Source organism: Cucurbita pepo, chromosome 12 (assembly GCF_057944985.1).
Source record: "Cucurbita pepo subsp. pepo isolate OVF chromosome 12, ASM5794498v1, whole genome shotgun sequence".
Lineage (NCBI taxonomy): Eukaryota > Viridiplantae > Streptophyta > Magnoliopsida > Cucurbitales > Cucurbitaceae > Cucurbita > Cucurbita pepo.
The window spans coordinates 12031329-12049573 of NC_141809.1; the positions used below are offsets into that span (position 1 = coordinate 12031329).

The 18245-nt window shown below is 36.1% G+C and overlaps 1 protein-coding gene across 1 annotated transcript in view; it reads right to left on the reverse strand.

Moving 5' to 3' along the window:
* Positions 1-18245, reverse strand: part of LOC111807193 (midasin-like protein) — a 43436-nt gene that overhangs the window by 24158 nt on the left and 1033 nt on the right. Inside the window, exons 3-26 of the mRNA XM_023692796.2 lie at positions 17909-18225; positions 17173-17257; positions 15648-15907; positions 15362-15568; positions 15005-15174; positions 13282-13391; positions 13070-13189; positions 8659-8737; positions 7842-7964; positions 7647-7743; positions 7471-7567; positions 7241-7375; positions 7052-7108; positions 6802-6978; positions 6590-6715; positions 4742-6499; positions 4388-4455; positions 4100-4304; positions 3897-3995; positions 3518-3814; positions 2028-2221; positions 1892-1946; positions 1215-1365; positions 68-141 (exon numbers count right to left, since the gene is read on the reverse strand). Of these exons, the coding sequence (XP_023548564.2) occupies positions 68-141; positions 1215-1365; positions 1892-1946; positions 2028-2221; positions 3518-3814; positions 3897-3995; positions 4100-4304; positions 4388-4455; positions 4742-6499; positions 6590-6715; positions 6802-6978; positions 7052-7108; positions 7241-7375; positions 7471-7567; positions 7647-7743; positions 7842-7964; positions 8659-8737; positions 13070-13189; positions 13282-13391; positions 15005-15174; positions 15362-15568; positions 15648-15907; positions 17173-17257; positions 17909-18225 (5061 nt within the window). The remainder of the gene's footprint in view (positions 1-67; positions 142-1214; positions 1366-1891; positions 1947-2027; positions 2222-3517; positions 3815-3896; positions 3996-4099; positions 4305-4387; positions 4456-4741; positions 6500-6589; positions 6716-6801; positions 6979-7051; positions 7109-7240; positions 7376-7470; positions 7568-7646; positions 7744-7841; positions 7965-8658; positions 8738-13069; positions 13190-13281; positions 13392-15004; positions 15175-15361; positions 15569-15647; positions 15908-17172; positions 17258-17908; positions 18226-18245) is intronic.

The window sequence follows — 18245 nt, forward strand, 5'->3', positions numbered from 1 at the left end:
GTATGGTACAACACCAGTGCAATAATATCGAAGCCATATAACAGGAGGTTAATAGAAGATTGACAACCTTTAGTTTCTCCAAAAGGAATGAAAAGCATCTTTTCCGCAATTCTTCAGCATCTCTTTTTGACATACCTGTCCCTGAAAATCAATATAAGAAAAGATTTTCAATATAGAAGAAGAAACAAAGCTTTAAATCTGTAAATGAATGGCTAATAACTTATAAACAAGTACGATAAGCGACCAACATGAAGAAAGGACATGGCTATAGCGCAGTTCACAGATCAAGAATAAACATCTGGCTCCTTTTCCTTCTAATTACCAAGAAACTTAGGAGGGGGAAGGGTTTTCCATCCAACAAATTTGATAACCAAGAAACTAATACACTCATTTTAGTGAAGGAGGTTCGTACCACTTATAATACCCAAAGTTTATTCCAACCGTGTTTAACATTAAACAGTAACTTTGGCTTGAATTAACAGTTTCAAATTCTTGCATGACTAAGGATCCCGCTAAACTATATTAAGTAACCCGTTGGTGTGTAGGAATATCCCATCTCCCCTTCCTTTTGCACTCCCTCTTTTGGCAATGGAAGTTGTGTTTCTTAAGAAAAAAAAAATCTCGCTAAAAGACCAGTGGGTAATAGGGTGGGAATAGGACATTATAATATTGGACAAGCCTGGCAGACCACAAAAGACAAGATAGAAACCAACTGTAAAGAACACAATTAAAGAGTTCAAGCAACAGTAATTACAAGCAAGAAAACACAGGCAAAATTCAAGAAATAATACAACTTAATAAAATATTCTGCTTTGGCTCATGTGTGATACTAACTGGTTCTAGTGGACATTATAATGTTATTCACCCGTTTTCCATGAGCTTAATAAAATATGTGTTCCCTTGGCTTCATGCTGCTTCCTTTCCCATTTCTACTCCACTTGTTCCACTTTTTCCATTCCATTCCATTTCTATTAGTCTGTCAAGCTTAGTCCCTTGCTAGGGATTTCTACTGACTTTCCCCATGAAAAAGATGTGTTTCAGTTATAAATATATTCACACAAAAACGGAAGTGTGGTTATATAGAACAGAAGTCAAATAATTAAGGTCATACTCGCGGCTCCCATGCATAAGCATAACTATCCCTAAAAATATCATTAAAGAAATGAAAGAAATCTTTCTGTAAATAGATAACATAGTAACACTGCAAGAATTACCTAAACTTAAACCGTCTAGCAGAACAAGGAATGCTCCATGAAGAAATGCATATTCAGGACCTAGCTTCCTCTCAGTTGAGTCAATAAAGGAAACCCAAGAAAGTAGATCCCTCACTGTGAGCATTCTCCCTGACTGAAGCTGATTAAACCACTGCAATCAAAAAGACAAACTATTAATCAACGAGTGAAGGAAATAACCGAAGCTGCAGGATTGACATAATAAACAAGTGTTTTCAAAAAAGAAACGCTTTTTTTACAGTGTGAATGAAGTTCTGTTTATTTTTTAAAAAAATAAAAACTGATAATTATGATACAAATAACGAAACAAAAAAGATATTGAGCGTAGACAAATAGTACGACAGGAAATGCTTTGATCTGCAAATGCTAGTGGCTGGCTTTTAGTTCAAGTTCACGGGTTTTGAACTTTGTACTTACTTTGTTTAGAACGTTTTTTCTTTCTTTTATAAAATGAAGAAATTCTTGTACTTTTTCATTTCATTGATGAAAATTTTTGTTTTCTTCAAAAAGAAAAAAGGAACAAAATAACTACTCTTGGAAAAGATGCTGGGACAAAATCGAGTAGTACTTGAAATTAGTACTAAACTATAAATACACTAAACGAAAGCAACACTTAGCCCCAAAAGAACAAATTCAATTCGTAAAGCAAACGAACATACCTCCCAAAAACTTAGCATTAGATCCACCAGATGTGTAACTCTAGGGTTGGAAATCCTGTAATAAAATATGCTGGTAAAAAACACGGAAGATTACATTAAAGTTTGGTAAAATGCAAAAAACATGCTAAGATTCTACCTTGTCAGCGCAATACTTCTGAGCTCATCCAGCTCCCCAACAGGAGGAACCCATATCTCTGTAAACCGATTACGAAGAGCAGGAGATAGCTCCTTCTTGCCATAATCACCACCAGGATTCATTGTTGCAAAGAGAGAGAACTCAGGGTGAGCGGTCACTGTTTCCAGAAACTCTCCTCCTTTCTCGGCCAAAGCCTACAAATTTTCAACACAACGTAAACAATAGTGCAACATTCAAAACAACAAGGTAACTATCACAATAGGTACAGCAATAATAAAGCAGCATGAAATATAACTTGCATTGAGAGCAAAATATTTACTGAAGGGAAGCGATTGAAGAAAGATCCCAACCATAACTGAATTTCACATCATCTGCCAATCTCATTGTTGGTACAACAGTCAAGGTAACTATCTTAATGCTAGCCAAATCTATGAAATAAAAGTCAATGGCGTTTTTCTTTTTCTATATTTTTTTCTTTTAACGTGTGGAAGGGCGAGGATGCAAACAAGAGAAACTGCGAAAGAAAATGTACGATAAAATAAAATGAAAGAAGTACAGAAAGAATAAATAAACTATGGGTCAGACAATAAACTAATAATTAAAATCAAGCTTAAATGTTTCCAAGAACATTGAAGAAACAAATTGAAATGAAACAGAGAACGTCCTTCGAACATTTTTGTGTTTTTCTATTCCAAGAAAAAATTAAAAAATTCTAATTGTATAACTTTAAACATCAACATAATAAAACACACATTAAAATCATTATTCAAATAGGTAACTTTGAAACAAATGACAATTTCATTTGTTCTAAGACAGGTCATTTTAATTTTTTAAACGAAGCTTTCTGGGAATACTCATTGAATTTCTGTCTTAAGAACGCCAAAATGTCTGAAAATATTTTCCAAACAAATCCTAAAACCTTCCAAACCCACCAACATTTAAAATGCATCAGTTTCTCGCAAGATCTCAGATAAAAGCTACAGTTGCCAATCCACAACACGTTAGCTTTCCCTTTAAAAACCATGGCCCAGGAGGATTTAGAAAAAAGAAAAAATCTTGCTATTGTTTTAAGTCGCTGAATTATAAATGAAAGAGAACTCTTTCGACGAGAAAGAACAACAGACACATGTATACACATACATGATATCTAACTGTATAAAGAATGCATAATTAACAGAGGTCGAGAAGGGATAGTAAGAAATCAAAATCTGCAGAGTACAACAAAGCATATAAGCATGAAGAATAAAAAATAGGAGTTATCTGCAAATCGTGCATATAAGCATGAAGAATAAATAATGGGAGTTATCTGCAAAACAAAGCAAATAAGCATGAAGAACTAATAATGGGAGAAAGAAGCCTTTGAAGGATCTTTTTTATCACAGGATTCTGAACCTGTTTCACATTATACAGTAGAAGAAAGGAACAACTGCTAAAATGCATCAACTTTTAATGACTAAAAACGTAATCTCAGAATAGGATAGTAATGTTACCAGCTTTCTTTCTGGTTCCAACACACTGTTAATTCTTTCGAGCACACTATCATCGGCAAGCGAAATTTCATCTATGAGAAACATATCACCATCTCTCATTGCTTGCACCAGCGGCCCATCCTGCCAGGTGAAAATTGTCTGCCACTGTTTATGCAACTCTGTAAGCTTCTTTTTTATAAGCTCAAGCTCCTTTATGCAGGGCCTTTGACAATTCCCACTGACTTCTCGGAGAATCTTTATAATCCGGTCCAGCGAATCAAGGGTTAATGATGTTTGACCTATGTCAGAAGAAACAGACTACAAATGCAAACTGTATTAAATAACCTTCACATAAAACAGAAGTATTAACAGAAAGAAAAGCGCAAAAAAAAGAACTTACAATCCCAAGATTGTACTCAGATATCTTCAATATCAACTCATTAACCTCTTTTTCATACTGTGATGTAAGCCTTGATCTCTCTCTATTAGGGTAAAATCCCTAATAACAATTCGTAGTTATTAGATTAAGGAACGGTGAAAATCCAAAAAAAAAAAAAAAAAATCAAGCAGCTAAAGTAGCAAGCATTATGATAGAAAACACACCCCAATGAAGTCTGACGTCTCAGTGTATTGATGGCAATTCAAAATGTGTAATTTTTTTTTCATATGAGCACTCAAGAGTTGACAAATGGTAGTCTTCCCACCCCCAGTTTCACCAACCAAGAGAACAGGTTCACGGTTCCTACCATTTTTATAGCATCTTTCCACAAGAAACCATAATCTTCGCATACTCTTGGTTAAAGTAATACTGCAATTAAAAGATAAAAGTCAGAAAAATGGCTCATAAAAGCTACCAGAACAAACTGGGAAACAGGGTATTTGAGCATTTACTTTGGAAGAATCCTCGAAATTAATGCACCATCATTCATCCTAAATGAAAACTCCTCTCCATTAGGGTCCTGGAAAAAAATTGTGGATAACCTTCATTAAGCATAAGCTTTCAGTAATCACATGATCAGACAACATGGTGTGTAACACCTGATTACGTTATTCATGTTTAAAATATACTATTATTTGATTTGGTCAGTCGCCACAAGACATTCATGGTTTCAAAAATGTCTGTTAATCATATAACAACTAACAACTAAATATAGTTTATTTAGCTGTGAGAGAGATCCATTTCATTGAAAAATCGTACTACAAGAACCATAAACAAATAATATGAAGAAGCAGAGAAAAAAATACCAGATTAAACAAGTCATCAGTTGGAAGTTTTACTCGGAGAATTTTCTCCAAAACACCTTGGACTACAGATTTCTCAACTGGATTACGTAATCTCTCTGCTAAGAGATAATAACCATCTCTAGCTAAATCCTCATAGGAGCATCCAAATTCCTTAAAACGGTATGCCCAACGAAACAAATCTCGTGGTGTTATAAATCCATGCTTTCCAGAAAATACTTTGCTACTTTGCCTGAATAATTGCAATTCCTTCATCACATCTACCATTTTTTTAGCATAGTTTTGGGGGATTTCACATCTCTTCTCTACGATTGTGCTCAACTCATCTTCTGGTATTTCATCCACATGGATCTCCACGAAACGATTGCGAAAAGCTCGAGAAAGCATTTTACGACCACCATAAAAAGTGGGCGGGTTTTGGGTTGCAAAAAGCATAAAATCTGGATGTGCCTGTACAGTTTCCCTGAGTTCAGGTACAAAAAGTTCTCTGTTGTCATCAAGTAGCCGATTCAATGCTTCAAGCACATCAGATGGAGCCAAATTAAGTTCATCGAGGACTATCCAGTAGCCATTCCTTACAGCCTTAACTAGCATACCTTCTTGAAACACGAGATTGCCAGAAGAATCAGTTAGGTAAGTGCCTAAATATTCCTGCAAATCTGTGTGTTCATGATTATTGATCCTTACAAATTCATGACCTGTAATTGCAGCAAGGTACTTAACTAGACTGGTTTTCCCACTCGAAGTAGGTCCTTGCAGGAGGACAGGATATCGTTTAATCAACACAGCACGTGCCAAGTTCCTAAGATGCTCCTTGACACTCTTAGTCAACACATAACTCTCAGAAAGACCAGGACAAGTGTCCTTTTTTGGGGACAAGTAAGCATCGAAAGATATATAAGGCGGTAATTTTCCCGCCAACAAATGTGATAACATCAACTGGTTCATTATCTGTGAACTCGGATGATCCAGCATAGTCAAGAAAAACATACAAAAACCATCATATAGTGCTCTGATAAAGCCAAATCGTCTTTCAGCTTTTCTAGTGTATTCCAGAGCACGGTAAAGCGACCTTAAACTATATTGTGGCTTCTGATTAGCACCATCTTGTAGCCTTTCTTCAGATCCCTTTTTTACTGCTTTGTAGAAACATACAATTCGATTTACGAGCTCCCGATTAGCTTGGCAGTCATCCATGAATTGATTAACAAATAAAGCCAAGTCTTCATCATCTAGCACATCATCCACAAAGAACTCTGTAAATCTACTCCTAAGAGAGACGGGCAAATCACGCTTTCCGGCATCTGTTGCAGGATTCATACAGGCAAATATTCGAAAATTTGGATGTCGGGAAATATAGGTGACATCCCCTCTTTCGGCCAAACAAAGTGAGCCAGTATCCCCTTCAAGGACTCCAATAATTCTCTGCAAGGTCTCAGGGGGGGCCAAATTAATCTCATCAAGTAAAATCCATTCTCCATTTCTAAGTGCCGTCACAAAAGCTCCTTCAACAAATGAAAAAACCATTCCAGATGACGCATCAATCTGCCCATTGGCAGCTTCAAGCTTCACAGAAAAGTTTTCCCAAGCTTTAATTGAATCTTCAACAAATGGCTTCTTCCGTTTTTTATCAGATCTAGCTTGCCCTGCTTCAACTGACTTCTTGAAAAATTTAACACCTTTCTCAAATCCAGTTAGTAGCATTTTCCAATTCTTATCTCCAAAATGCTTCTGCAGGCGAGTTAAAAAATCCCCATTGACCTAAATATTAAAATTAAACAAGTCAGTAGATTAAGAAACACAATATAAGACTAGCAACAATAAAAGGAGAGCCTCAAGAATTGAGGATACCTTAAGAGAGAATGTTTTTGAAAAGAGATCCTCGAACTCCTTGTAAAGAGAAAAACATATAAACTGAGCATCGATAGGTTTAAAACCTCCTAACAGATCCGCAACATCGCTTTGCTGGCTCAAATTCTGAAACAAAGTAATAATTCAAAATTTGACCAACTAAATATGTGAACAAATGGAAAAATTAAAAACAGATAAAAAAAGCAATATACCAAGACAGTAAAATTATGACCAATCCTTCTTGCCAAGCTCTGCACAAGTGTAGTCTTCCCGGTACCAGTTTCACCAACCAGGAGTACAGACTCATTATACTTAATAGAACAAGCTATTCTCTCAAGCAAATGCAAAGAACTACGAATCTCAACAAAAGGCTGCATTTTATGTTTCGACTGCACAGTATACACAAAAATAAGCAAAGAACATAAAAATATAAAAGAACAAAGGTAAATAAATATACTTAACAGTTGGTTGAACACGTCGAATTTCAACTCGGCCAACTCTTAAATCAGTGATTGAATCCTATATCATATTAGCAAAAACACAAAACATAAGAATGTAGACGTCATTTAAAAGGTAAAGATGGATACAATGCAATTAAACAGTTAAAAGCATAAGCAAAACAAATGCATGAAACGTTAAATGACATGTAACCTGAATTGCAGGTTTATATTGAGGGTACAGTGTCCCAGGTACTGAAGCACCTCCTAACCATAACTTTGCTATTTCCTTCATAATAGTCAACCGGTTCTCCGCCGAAGTTGAGAAAGCGGCAAATATATCAACAGCCTAAAATCAACTAACAAGTTTACCGGCTTTCTATGGCAACACTACTTTCATAAAAAATAAATAAATAAAGCCATCATAAATATGAAGCATCAAACCTCCTGATAAATGGACTGACATTGATAAGCTGACAAACCATCACCCATAAAACTGAAACCTAAACCTACAATGCGTTTGCACCATTTAAGAAGATCCCTGTCGTCAACATGCAAAACAACCAATTAAATTCAGATAACACATGGCAACATACAGAAAAAATTAAATATATATATACCTCAAAGAGAACCGGTTAGGATAACTAATAGAAGCAGATTCTTCACAACGGAATCCTAGAAGTTGTTGGGTGTAGGAATTCACCTTTTCCAAGGTTTCTACAAAATGAGTGAGAAACGAAATTGAAAAACCCCAAATAACAAATAAGCAATGAAAAGCAAGGTTCAGAACTCCCTGTATGAAAGTTATAACTCACCAACTAATTTTGAAGCAATAGACTCAAGAATTGGATACTGAATTTTCACTATACTCTGCAAGTCCTCGCTGTGTGGAGGTCCAATCATTATTTTCCTCCAAAGCATACCAACTGTACTTCCACCTACCACCAAATAAGAGAGAGAGAGAGAGAGAGAGAGAGAGAGAGAGAGAGAACTATCACTTCTAAGACCTTATCCAATCAATAAAATGGTGCACATAACTAAGCAAAACCTTAACAAAATAATATGAGAATCTATTTATCAAAAGACAAGAGAAAGGGAAAAGGGAAAAATTGGGGAGAAAGTTGGAACAGCATTTAGCTACATTTGGTCAACAATTACTTGAAATGCAATATAGCAAAGGCAGATCTATAGTATATAACTCCACATAGAACGACTCCTCAACTCTCTGGTTTTAAAAAACATGTTCACATGCGTGTGAGAGAGAGAACAGAGAATTGAATCCCAAAGAATTCAGAGACATAGATGGGGTAAACTGATACCACAGTAATTAAAACATTGCAACCAGAACCCAGAATCAAATTCAGTGCTTTACAACTAAACTTAATAACATCATCAGTTCTACAGGTACAGTAACAATTTTTAGGGCTTAAGCGTGAAGCATTGCATTATAAAGAGTAAATTTTAAAATAAAAAGTTATTAGAAAAAAACACAAGAACTAAAACTCCTCACAGTGTTCTAAAAGTTCCATAACAAATGCAACAAGTTGACAAGGGATAAAATATATATGCAGCAAAAATGGCAGAAACAAAATTGACAAGGATACCAAAATTATGCTACATTAGTTAGCAGACCTTCTTTATTGCGAAACTGATCGAGTCTGAAGGCTGAAATGGTAGCAAAAAGCCTAAAATTTTCAGCCACCCTTACTTCCTGCAAATGTACCCGACAATGTTCTAGATAAGGAACAAGTTTATTAAATAAACATAGGTACGACAGAAAAAGAAGATAAGTTAACCAACCCCACACTGTACAGGAGGAGTTTTGAAAAGAAAGCCAAAAATATTTCACATGCAAATGATCAAAGAAGGGACTAACTGCAAAAGCCCATCGAAAGCAAGTATAATGACAGAGCGCCCAAATTTACATTAAAATTGCACATCCTAAAAATTATATATTCATGGTTCAAGAAGAAGATGCACAAATGACGTGATATGAATATAAGCAGTTCAATCTGAATAAGAGAGATGGGAGATGAAATGAGAGACGAAAACAACAAGCAGGCATAAAAAAATAAACTGAATGGTGACCCATTTTTTCCCTTCCTTTTTCTCAAGGACATCGACATGTTAATGTGGTGAAACTACTGTTCTGAGAACAAAACCTCTTGTGATGTTCCCGGTCATCTTCAACCGGAGGGTTTTATGGTATTTTCGTAAGTGTTTTAATTGTCAGCCAGTTATAAAGACCAAATTATGTGTGACATGTTGGACATGGATGTGTGTCACATGCTACTAGGTAGTCCATGACAATACGATCTACAAGCCCTTCATCATAGACTAGACAGCACTGTGCTCTTACCAATGGCCAAGAATGGAAACCCGAGAACAAATAACCCATCAAGATTTCTTGCACCAAACAAAGAATGACAAGTGGGGATTAGTGGTTGAAGGATATTCATCTCCAACGCAACCTATGACTGTACCAATAAAGGTACAAAACTTGCTGTCGAAATATCATTCCCCAATCTCTCCACCAACAGAACTACCTCCATTAAAGAGATACTCAGCATCAAATAGATTTTATTTCAGGTGCAGTATAAAATATATGTCAGCCCATGTACAATTCCATGTACCTTCCCCATTATAGAATAAGTCCTCGAGAATATCAAGCTTTACATGAGCAGATTTATGAACTTTTAAGGAAAGGACATATCCAACCGAGTGTCAGCCTATGTACAGTTCCTGCATTGTTAACCCCTAATAAAGGTGGAAGCTAGCGGATGAGTATTGACAGAAGAGTAATAAATAAAATAATCATAAGTACCGGCTCCATATTCCATGAATTTAGTGGACCAACTTGGTGGGGCTAGTGTATTCTCCAAGGTAGATTTGTACTGTGGATATCATCAAACTCGTATTCGACCAGGAAATGAATGGAAAACAGCATTCAAAACCAACGAAGGATTATTCGAATGGCTAGCAGTGACATTTGGTCTTTCAATTGGGCCAAGCACATCTATGAACTTTCGGTTGGGAGTTAGCACAAGAACAAAGCTTCCAAATCTTAAAAAACATTTATGTAACAGCCATGCCCATCACCTCCCGGACTCTTCTCTCCCTTTCAAAGGGGCATAGATGCATCCGGATTTGGGATAAGGGCTTCCTCTCCCAAAATAATCACACAATAGAAGTTTTCAGTGAACATCTTAGCCAGCCTAAGAAAAATTGGAGTACATACGAGCAAGAGTTGTATGCTTTGATTGGCTTTTCTACCTGAATTATATGCTACTAAAGTGAAATTTGGTACAACTTGGACTCAATGTTTTGACAACTTACATTCTGCTGATTTTCATATCCTTGATGGATACTTTTTGAAGGAGATCAATTCTGTATTCCTCGTACTTCCTTACGAGAATCTTTTGTTAAATAATTGCATTCCAATGGCTTAGTAGGACATTTTGGGAGAGATATGACTTCGGATTTGTTACACAACAGTCCTTTTGGCCACAGCTCTGAAAGGATATCGAAAACTTGGTGAAACGTTGTTTCACTAGTCAAACAGCAGAAGGAACTTTGACCATTGTTGGCTTGTACATGCCTTTGCCTGCTCCTCCAACCATTCGGGAGGACTTATCTATGGATTTCGTCCTTGGACTACCTTTAACGCATCGGGGTTTCAATTCCGTCATGGTTGTCGTCGACCGATTTAGTAAAATGATTCATTTCTTTGCTTGTAAAAAATATCATGATGCTATTAATATTACTAACTTGTTTTTCCAAGAAGTTCATTGATTAAATGGCATTCCAAGTACAATTGTTTCCAATAGAGATGTGAAGTATCTTAGCAATTTTGGGAAGACACCGTGGAAGAAGTTTGACAGCTCTTTGAGATCTAGCACTACAGCCCATCCCCAAACAGATGACCAGACAAAGGTTGCCAACAGCACCGTTGGAAATCTTATCAGGTGTCTTATTGGAAGTATTATTGTGTGTCTTAGTGGGGATCGTCTTAAACAATAGAATCTCATCCTCGCACAAGTCGAATTTGCATTCAATTTCATGAAGGATTGCTCCACAGGGAAGTGCAAATTTGACATTGTTTATACTAAATTGCCTAGGCTTGTGGATTTGGTTAACTTACCTACTTGTATTGATGTTAGCAAGAGGCTGAAGTCATGGCTGAAAGGATAGTGGAGCTTCACAAAGAAGTGCAGTCAAACATTTAATGAGCAAATTCATCCCCAAGCAGATAAGCATGGTTAATAAAGAGACCAATGAAGCTGAACAGTTATAGTGTTGGTTGACACCTGGTGTAATTTGATCTGTCCAAGGAAATTCTTGAAGAGTTTATCTCAAATGTTTGTGGATAAACAAACCCAAAAGTACCAGCTAGAAATGAACTGTCATTTTCTAAGATCCCTACGAAGAAAAAAACTAGATTAAAAAAGTGAAGCAGACATGGAACAAGTCTTCGAATATCCAGTAACCAGATACAAAGTTTTGCATCTGCAGTTCTCTCTAGTTGATGTAGTAGAGCTTGAAACTGGCAGGGAAAAGAAGCCAAAATTGGGAAAGCCTGTTACCTAAAAATTATTACAAATTTTAAAAATGGTTCAGTCGATCAGTCTGACATTCCCTCCACAACAATCTGGTGCTGGTTAGGCCAGTTGCAAGAGATTTAGTCTATTTTTAAAATTTTTAGTTTCACCCCTAGCTTTTTTTATATATAAAAACAACTTTCATTGAAAATAAATGAAAGAATATAGTACACAAAAAACCAACAACCAAGCCCACAAAAAAGGGGACCCACTATGGCTTGTTGAGGTGTGAGCTTTGTTGTGGGATCTTTGGGGAGAAAAGATTAATATAGATGGTTTAGAGGTGTGAAGATTAACCCCTAGCATCTATGGGAATGCAGCTGAAAATGTGGTATAGTTGTTCTCCCATTTCCAGCTCAAGCTTGAGGGCATTTTCTTAGGATAATGGCTATTAAAATCATGTAATAGAGCCCATTTCATAGCTGTTTTTGGTGTACACTCCCTACCTGGTTTTGTAATTACATGGATATAATAAAATTACAACTGAAGCACCTTTCATTGATTGCATTTAAACCAGTCGAGGTTCTCAGAAAAATGAGAACGAAAGGCAATACAGAGTGTCAACATAACATTCTTGGGGAAAGCTTTTGACCACATCATAAGATTGACCTATTATCAGGGTTAAACTAAAGAGATTCCTAATAATATATGAATAAAGAGAGTATGAATGATAAAAGAATCAATGGCTTGCTGACAGAAAAAGAGTACAAGAACAAAAGTTGACACTGATAATAAGTAAAACCAAAAAGAGGTTCTAAGTTTTAAAAGAACAGCTCGGAAAGTTTTTATAGGTCAAGCTACTTGAAATAAAAGGCTTAATAACTATGTTCCACGACATGAAAAGACAATTATAAGAGACTGAACATAAACGAGGCTACTGTTTAAAGAACCTCAAGATAACCAAGACCTAGATAAGAAACATCACAAAGACACTACAGCACTAATTACACAAAAAATTCAAAAACCTGAACCAGATTGAGTTATAAAACAAGTATTCAATTGCATAAAACAGTATAGGTCGAATCTTTATAAGGTAAAGCTGGCTCATATTATCCTACAATTCAAAGTTAGTTTGGACGGAACTGATTTGTTCCTTTTTTTTCGGGGTGGGGGGGGGCAAAATTTTAGGTTGCAAAAGAGTGTTCAAAGCTTAAAAGAAACCAACCCGCACATAAAGCCCAAAATTTATTTAAACACTTGTCCATAAGACATTTTTAGTTTCATTGCATTCAATCACCCCTTAGATTATTACTGCCCATCTCTGGAGAAGGAAAAAAAGGTCCTTGAAGTACTATTTCTCATTCAAACTAAATCCAAGGATCTTATGATACACTCATGTAAATTTTACCCATTTACGGAACAAAAAATGAAAATAACAATAAGGACTGCAATCATATTTTCAGCATGAATATCGAAATCAATGGAAAAGGGAAAAAAATAAATACCTCTCCATGCCCAGTTGAAAATGTGTTTCCACCTTCTAATAATGGCAATAAAATGGATTGCACATCGGATGGCGCTTTGTCTACATCCTCAAAAACAACCCAGAGTCCATTCTGAACAGCCTGGAAAACAATAAAAATAAAAAAAGCAAAAGAGTTGAAATGACAAACATATAGGAAAAGAAGAATGAATGTATCTTGATAACAAAACATACCTGTGTAAGTGAACCTGGCTGCCATCTGAACTCACCAGGACGTTCCGCACAAACGTAACTTCCAATCAACATCTTACCGTCAATTTGGTCATCCATGTGGATGAAGAGAACTGAGGGAAAGAAGGATAGCAAAAAAAACATCACATGAGAATATTTCATGCAATCATTTGAAAGGATTTGTGAAGGTTGTACTGTGTAGAATATATTATACATTTAATGGAAGCCTGTTAGGGACCTCTGGGGGAAGAAATAAGAAGTACGAGGGGAGGAAAAAAATGTGGGGAGCAGAATTGAAACTAAAATCTTAAACAAATCAAGAATCAAGAAAATTTTCAACTAAAAAAACCTGAAGCAATCTTTTATCAAGAAACAAAATTTTCTATTGAATAAATAAAAAGAGACTGGTGCTCAAGGATACAAACTCCACAAAGGACAACTAAGAAAACCAACCGGAACACAATAAGCAACCCAGAAGAGAACAAAAACATGAGAAAATCTCAAGAAGACCATCAAGTAAACAAAGAAAGAAGTAAAAATAGATGATAAACACAGCCTAAGAACACTACCAAACCACCCGAACAAAAAAGGGGGGGAAAGCAAACCATTAGAGCATAAAATAGCCTAAGAAACCACACAAAAAACAAAGAACAGCCCACCGAAAACCACAGTAAAGGCCAACAAAACTTTTAAAACAACACCACCAAACCATCCGGGAGCTTATTAGAAGATCAAAGGACAAAAACCCAAAAGAAGTGCAAAGAACCAAGCACCAAAAAACAAGCCTTCAAGACCCTCAAACACTGTTTTCAGCTGAATTTGAGGAAGAAATTTTTCAAAACTCAAGACCACAACCTTCAATAAGAAATGCAAATTTCCTAGACACTTAAGAAAGACGAGGAATCTCATTTTCACATTCTTGAGTTAACAAAATTAGATATTTAGCAAAAGATTTTTCAACCCCTAAATCATCAACCTGAATGTTCATAGGCTGTGAGATGGAATCCACGCTACTCAAACCGACTTCTGGATTCTGTTCAAAATAAATTTCAAGAAAATGTACCAATTGCTTTAACTCTATCAAGGAGGTTGAAGGTTTGAATTGAAAGGGGGGAGAGAGTCCTATTTGGTCTTCTGACTTCCGAACACCTAAAGCTATTACTATTATAGCTCACGAATCCTGATTTAAATAGAACTCTAAAATGACTAAGAAATCCAACCAGAACTATTCATCATTAATCTCCTAATATCAATGTCTAAACTGACACCTAACAATTATTAAATAATATACAGCATACCATAAATCACATAAGAGATATGATTTCCTTAACAGCCCAAAGTTAATAAGATGAAAAACTCAAATGCTCAGGAAAAGTGTGACAGTTAAGGGAATTGATATGCGAGCCAATCTTGACAATAATACAAAACTAAGAGAAGTTACCATAAATCTAGGAGAAGGACAAGATAAAGTTACCATAAAATATAGCAACAAGAAAAATAATAGATACACGCATATATACTTGAATAAAATTGTTAACAGACACGATGCAGATGTGAGCTTGAATAGCATTGCACATCTATAACAAAGGACCTTCTCATTATACATTGTTAATCAATTGTCTAGCTTCAGACCCAAGAAAAAGGCCCCGAGTGAAACAAGATGCACCCATTAAACCAGAAGCATATATGGAAATCGTGTCTACTGAACCATAAAAGCAATTACTACCTTGGTTGTGGCTATCACTGGCTATCTTATTTATGAGAGCAGATTTTCCAGCTCCAGGGGGACCATACAAAAGAACTGGCCACTTTTGACTCAATGCCAATACCACCATCTCATAACCTTTCTTTATAGATGATGTCATAACAAATGAATTTTCAGCTGTCGTACTACCCCTATGTGAAGCAAGTAAATTGTTGAATCAAACATTAAGAAAGAAACAAAAAAAAAACGAATCGCCAAATTGTTGAATATTAGTGCTAATGAAAAAATAGGGGATCGCAATAAAGCAAACTTTTCTTTTCTTCTTGTCAATGAGTGAAAAGATAATAAGTATCCCATATTAAAGTGTCATAGTGCTACCATGTAGCAAGCCGTTGACTTCTCATTGGTCGTTCAATCTCATCATGATTCAAGAGAATGGTAGGACTACAGAAGCTAGAGTTGGCAAGGAGGCAGTTTTCTGAGTCAAAATCAGCTCTTATGCCTTCAGAATCCCCTTCTTTCTCAAATACCTCAATATAGGAGCCAGCTTTCTCCAAGGATACATCCTGACAAAAATCTTCCCATCTGCAAATGAAAAGGCAGCATGAAGCTTGTAAAAACAGCTTTTGTTATATTACGGAAACCACCAAGGTTCAGAACAAACCGCAGTAAGCAAGCTAATGTTTCTTCAGACCCAGAAGACAAATTTGTGGTTGCTTCATAACCCAATTTAAGCAAAATTGATAGTATCTGTATCCCGCACCATCTTATGTCGGGTAAAAGTAACAGTTTCGAATGGTGTTGGTCAATGTTTGATAGCTGCTTCATGAAGTCCAGGAAACACGACCAATCCCAGAGTTTAATAAAAGTTTCAGGCTCCACCAGTAGGAGGCGGTAAGACAACCGAATAGCAAGCAGTCCATCCTAGATACAGGAAAAGGTGACTTGTCTTCTTGAAAGATATAGCAGTAAAAAATTGTATGACTTACATGCTTGAAGCAGAATGAATAACCAGGCATAGAAATTATATACACACACAAGAAACGGGATTTATAGACAATAAGAAAATGAGAATACGCCTTATGGGTAGGGGGATAGAAAATAATCCCGACTAAAAGAGCAACAAGAGGCCATGTACTATACATGGTCACAAAATATATCAAGTTTTTCTATTTCTGAAAGCTCTTTGAGTCATTTGGCTTTTATCCCTCCAAATAAGCCACAATAACACTAGCCACACAACTCCAAGGGATTTCGGAAAGTGAATGAATTAATAAAATCCATAAAAATAAGTGTGCGCATACCCTTAATCAGTGTTGGCAATATCCCTACATACTTCATTCTATCTTTAAAATCCCCAACAAAGTAGCTAATGGGTGGAAATGGTGATTAGAGAATTTTTGTGGGAAGGGCAATATCAAGATTGAACACAGTTCTCGACCTTTGGAAGCTGGCACCTTGATCATTGGTAATGGGACTTTGGTACCAAAGTGATTCAAAGATCCCCTGCAGAAGGATAACACTTTAGTATATTATTTCAAGTATGAGAAAGACTCTCGGCTGGTTAACTGGACAGAATTTTTATTGTAGCAATTGTCACCCAGAAGTGGTTACTCTTCAAAATGGCTTGCAGAGGGATCTTGTGAAATTTTGGCAGGACGAATGACTGATAAGGTCCTTTTATGTTTTTCTTCATAACATGGAAAATAATACGCATATGTCAGAGACTGCTGAATTCATGAGACCCGAATGGAATCTTTACTTTACAAATTCAAATGGTAAGGAGAAAGGAATGGGCCTGTTTGGCTGAAAATATTGAAAAGTTCATTCCAAATGCTTGGAAAATTATTGAAAGGATAATTCTTTGAACTTGGAAAATTCTGGCCAATTATGATAGATCATTATTCTTTAAGCTCAAGGCCTTGGATTGTGTTTTCTGTATGTTTTTAGGGTAGGGACGAAGTGCCTTCAATATGAACCTTCGGTCACGAGAGCATCTAATATGAATTACAAAAATCAAAAAGGACAAACGACTATTAAACAAGCCTTTTTTTTCTATTAAATAAGTGCCAACTGCGAAGTAATCTCCTTCAGCCAGTTTTGAGAGGGAATCTGATCGTCATATTTTCCATTTTGATAACTGAATTTGAACCTAACCCAAAACAAAGACATGCACTCATAATAGTTACCTTGTTATAAACCTCAGAACTTGTTCCTTTGATCATAATGCGTTGAAAAGGGCATGGAGAAAACTTGAAATAATCTAAAATAGTCCTGTACAAACAGCAAATAAAATATATCACAAGTATATTGACCATGGAAAACACAAAAGCACACATCAAACTAAACAAATCTAAATTGAAATTAGTTAGCAAGTCTCCTAAACATAAAGTTCGATGAACTGATTGAAATTACTACCCAAGAGATACAAGAACTGTTTAAATATAATGAACTGATTGCTGCAAGCAGGAAAAGAAATTAGATAAGTTCAATGAGCCATTGGTGAGGGAAGGTAAGACAATTAGATATGCATAACCCAAGAACTTCAAAAACACTTCTTAAAAACGTGGCTATGTAAATTTGGATGTTTGATGGCCACACTTCAAGATCTTATTAAAAAGAATTCACCAATTTGTGGTTTACAAGAAATTAAAAAAACTGTTCTCTGGCCAACCACAACTATGAAAGTTGTGATTCACATAAGTCGTGTGGAGGTGGAGGAATGAAGCAAATAGTACGCCCCTATTCAAAGATTGAAAAAATAAATAAATAAATAAATAACATCGAGAAATCAACATAGCTAACTGGTTATTCTATTAATTATAATTACACCGGAACTAGGTAAGCAGCAAGGTAGCAAATAATTAATTGAACTGGGACCAGATAAAAGCTAAAAGTCATGATTCAGCAGAGTAAGTGACAAACCCTAATAAGAAGGGGGCCAAATCAAGGGCACGACAGAATGCTAGACAAGCAAGCTCGTGAAGATCGAGCCCTCTCCCTCTCAGTTCATAAAACGAAATTATATTGACAACTCCATTCAGCTCCTCTTCATGAATTTCAGAATCTGTGATATTTGAGTTTGATCTCAAATTGGGCACAAGTCTCAGCAATCCTATCACTCTGTCCACGATCTTTTGAGCTAATGGACGGAAACAACCTATTAAACATATTGAATAATTTGGATTCAAAAACAGCTCTGCCGCAGTACTCAAGACTTCCTCTTCAGTCACTGCATATCCCTATAAAAGCCAGAGAACAA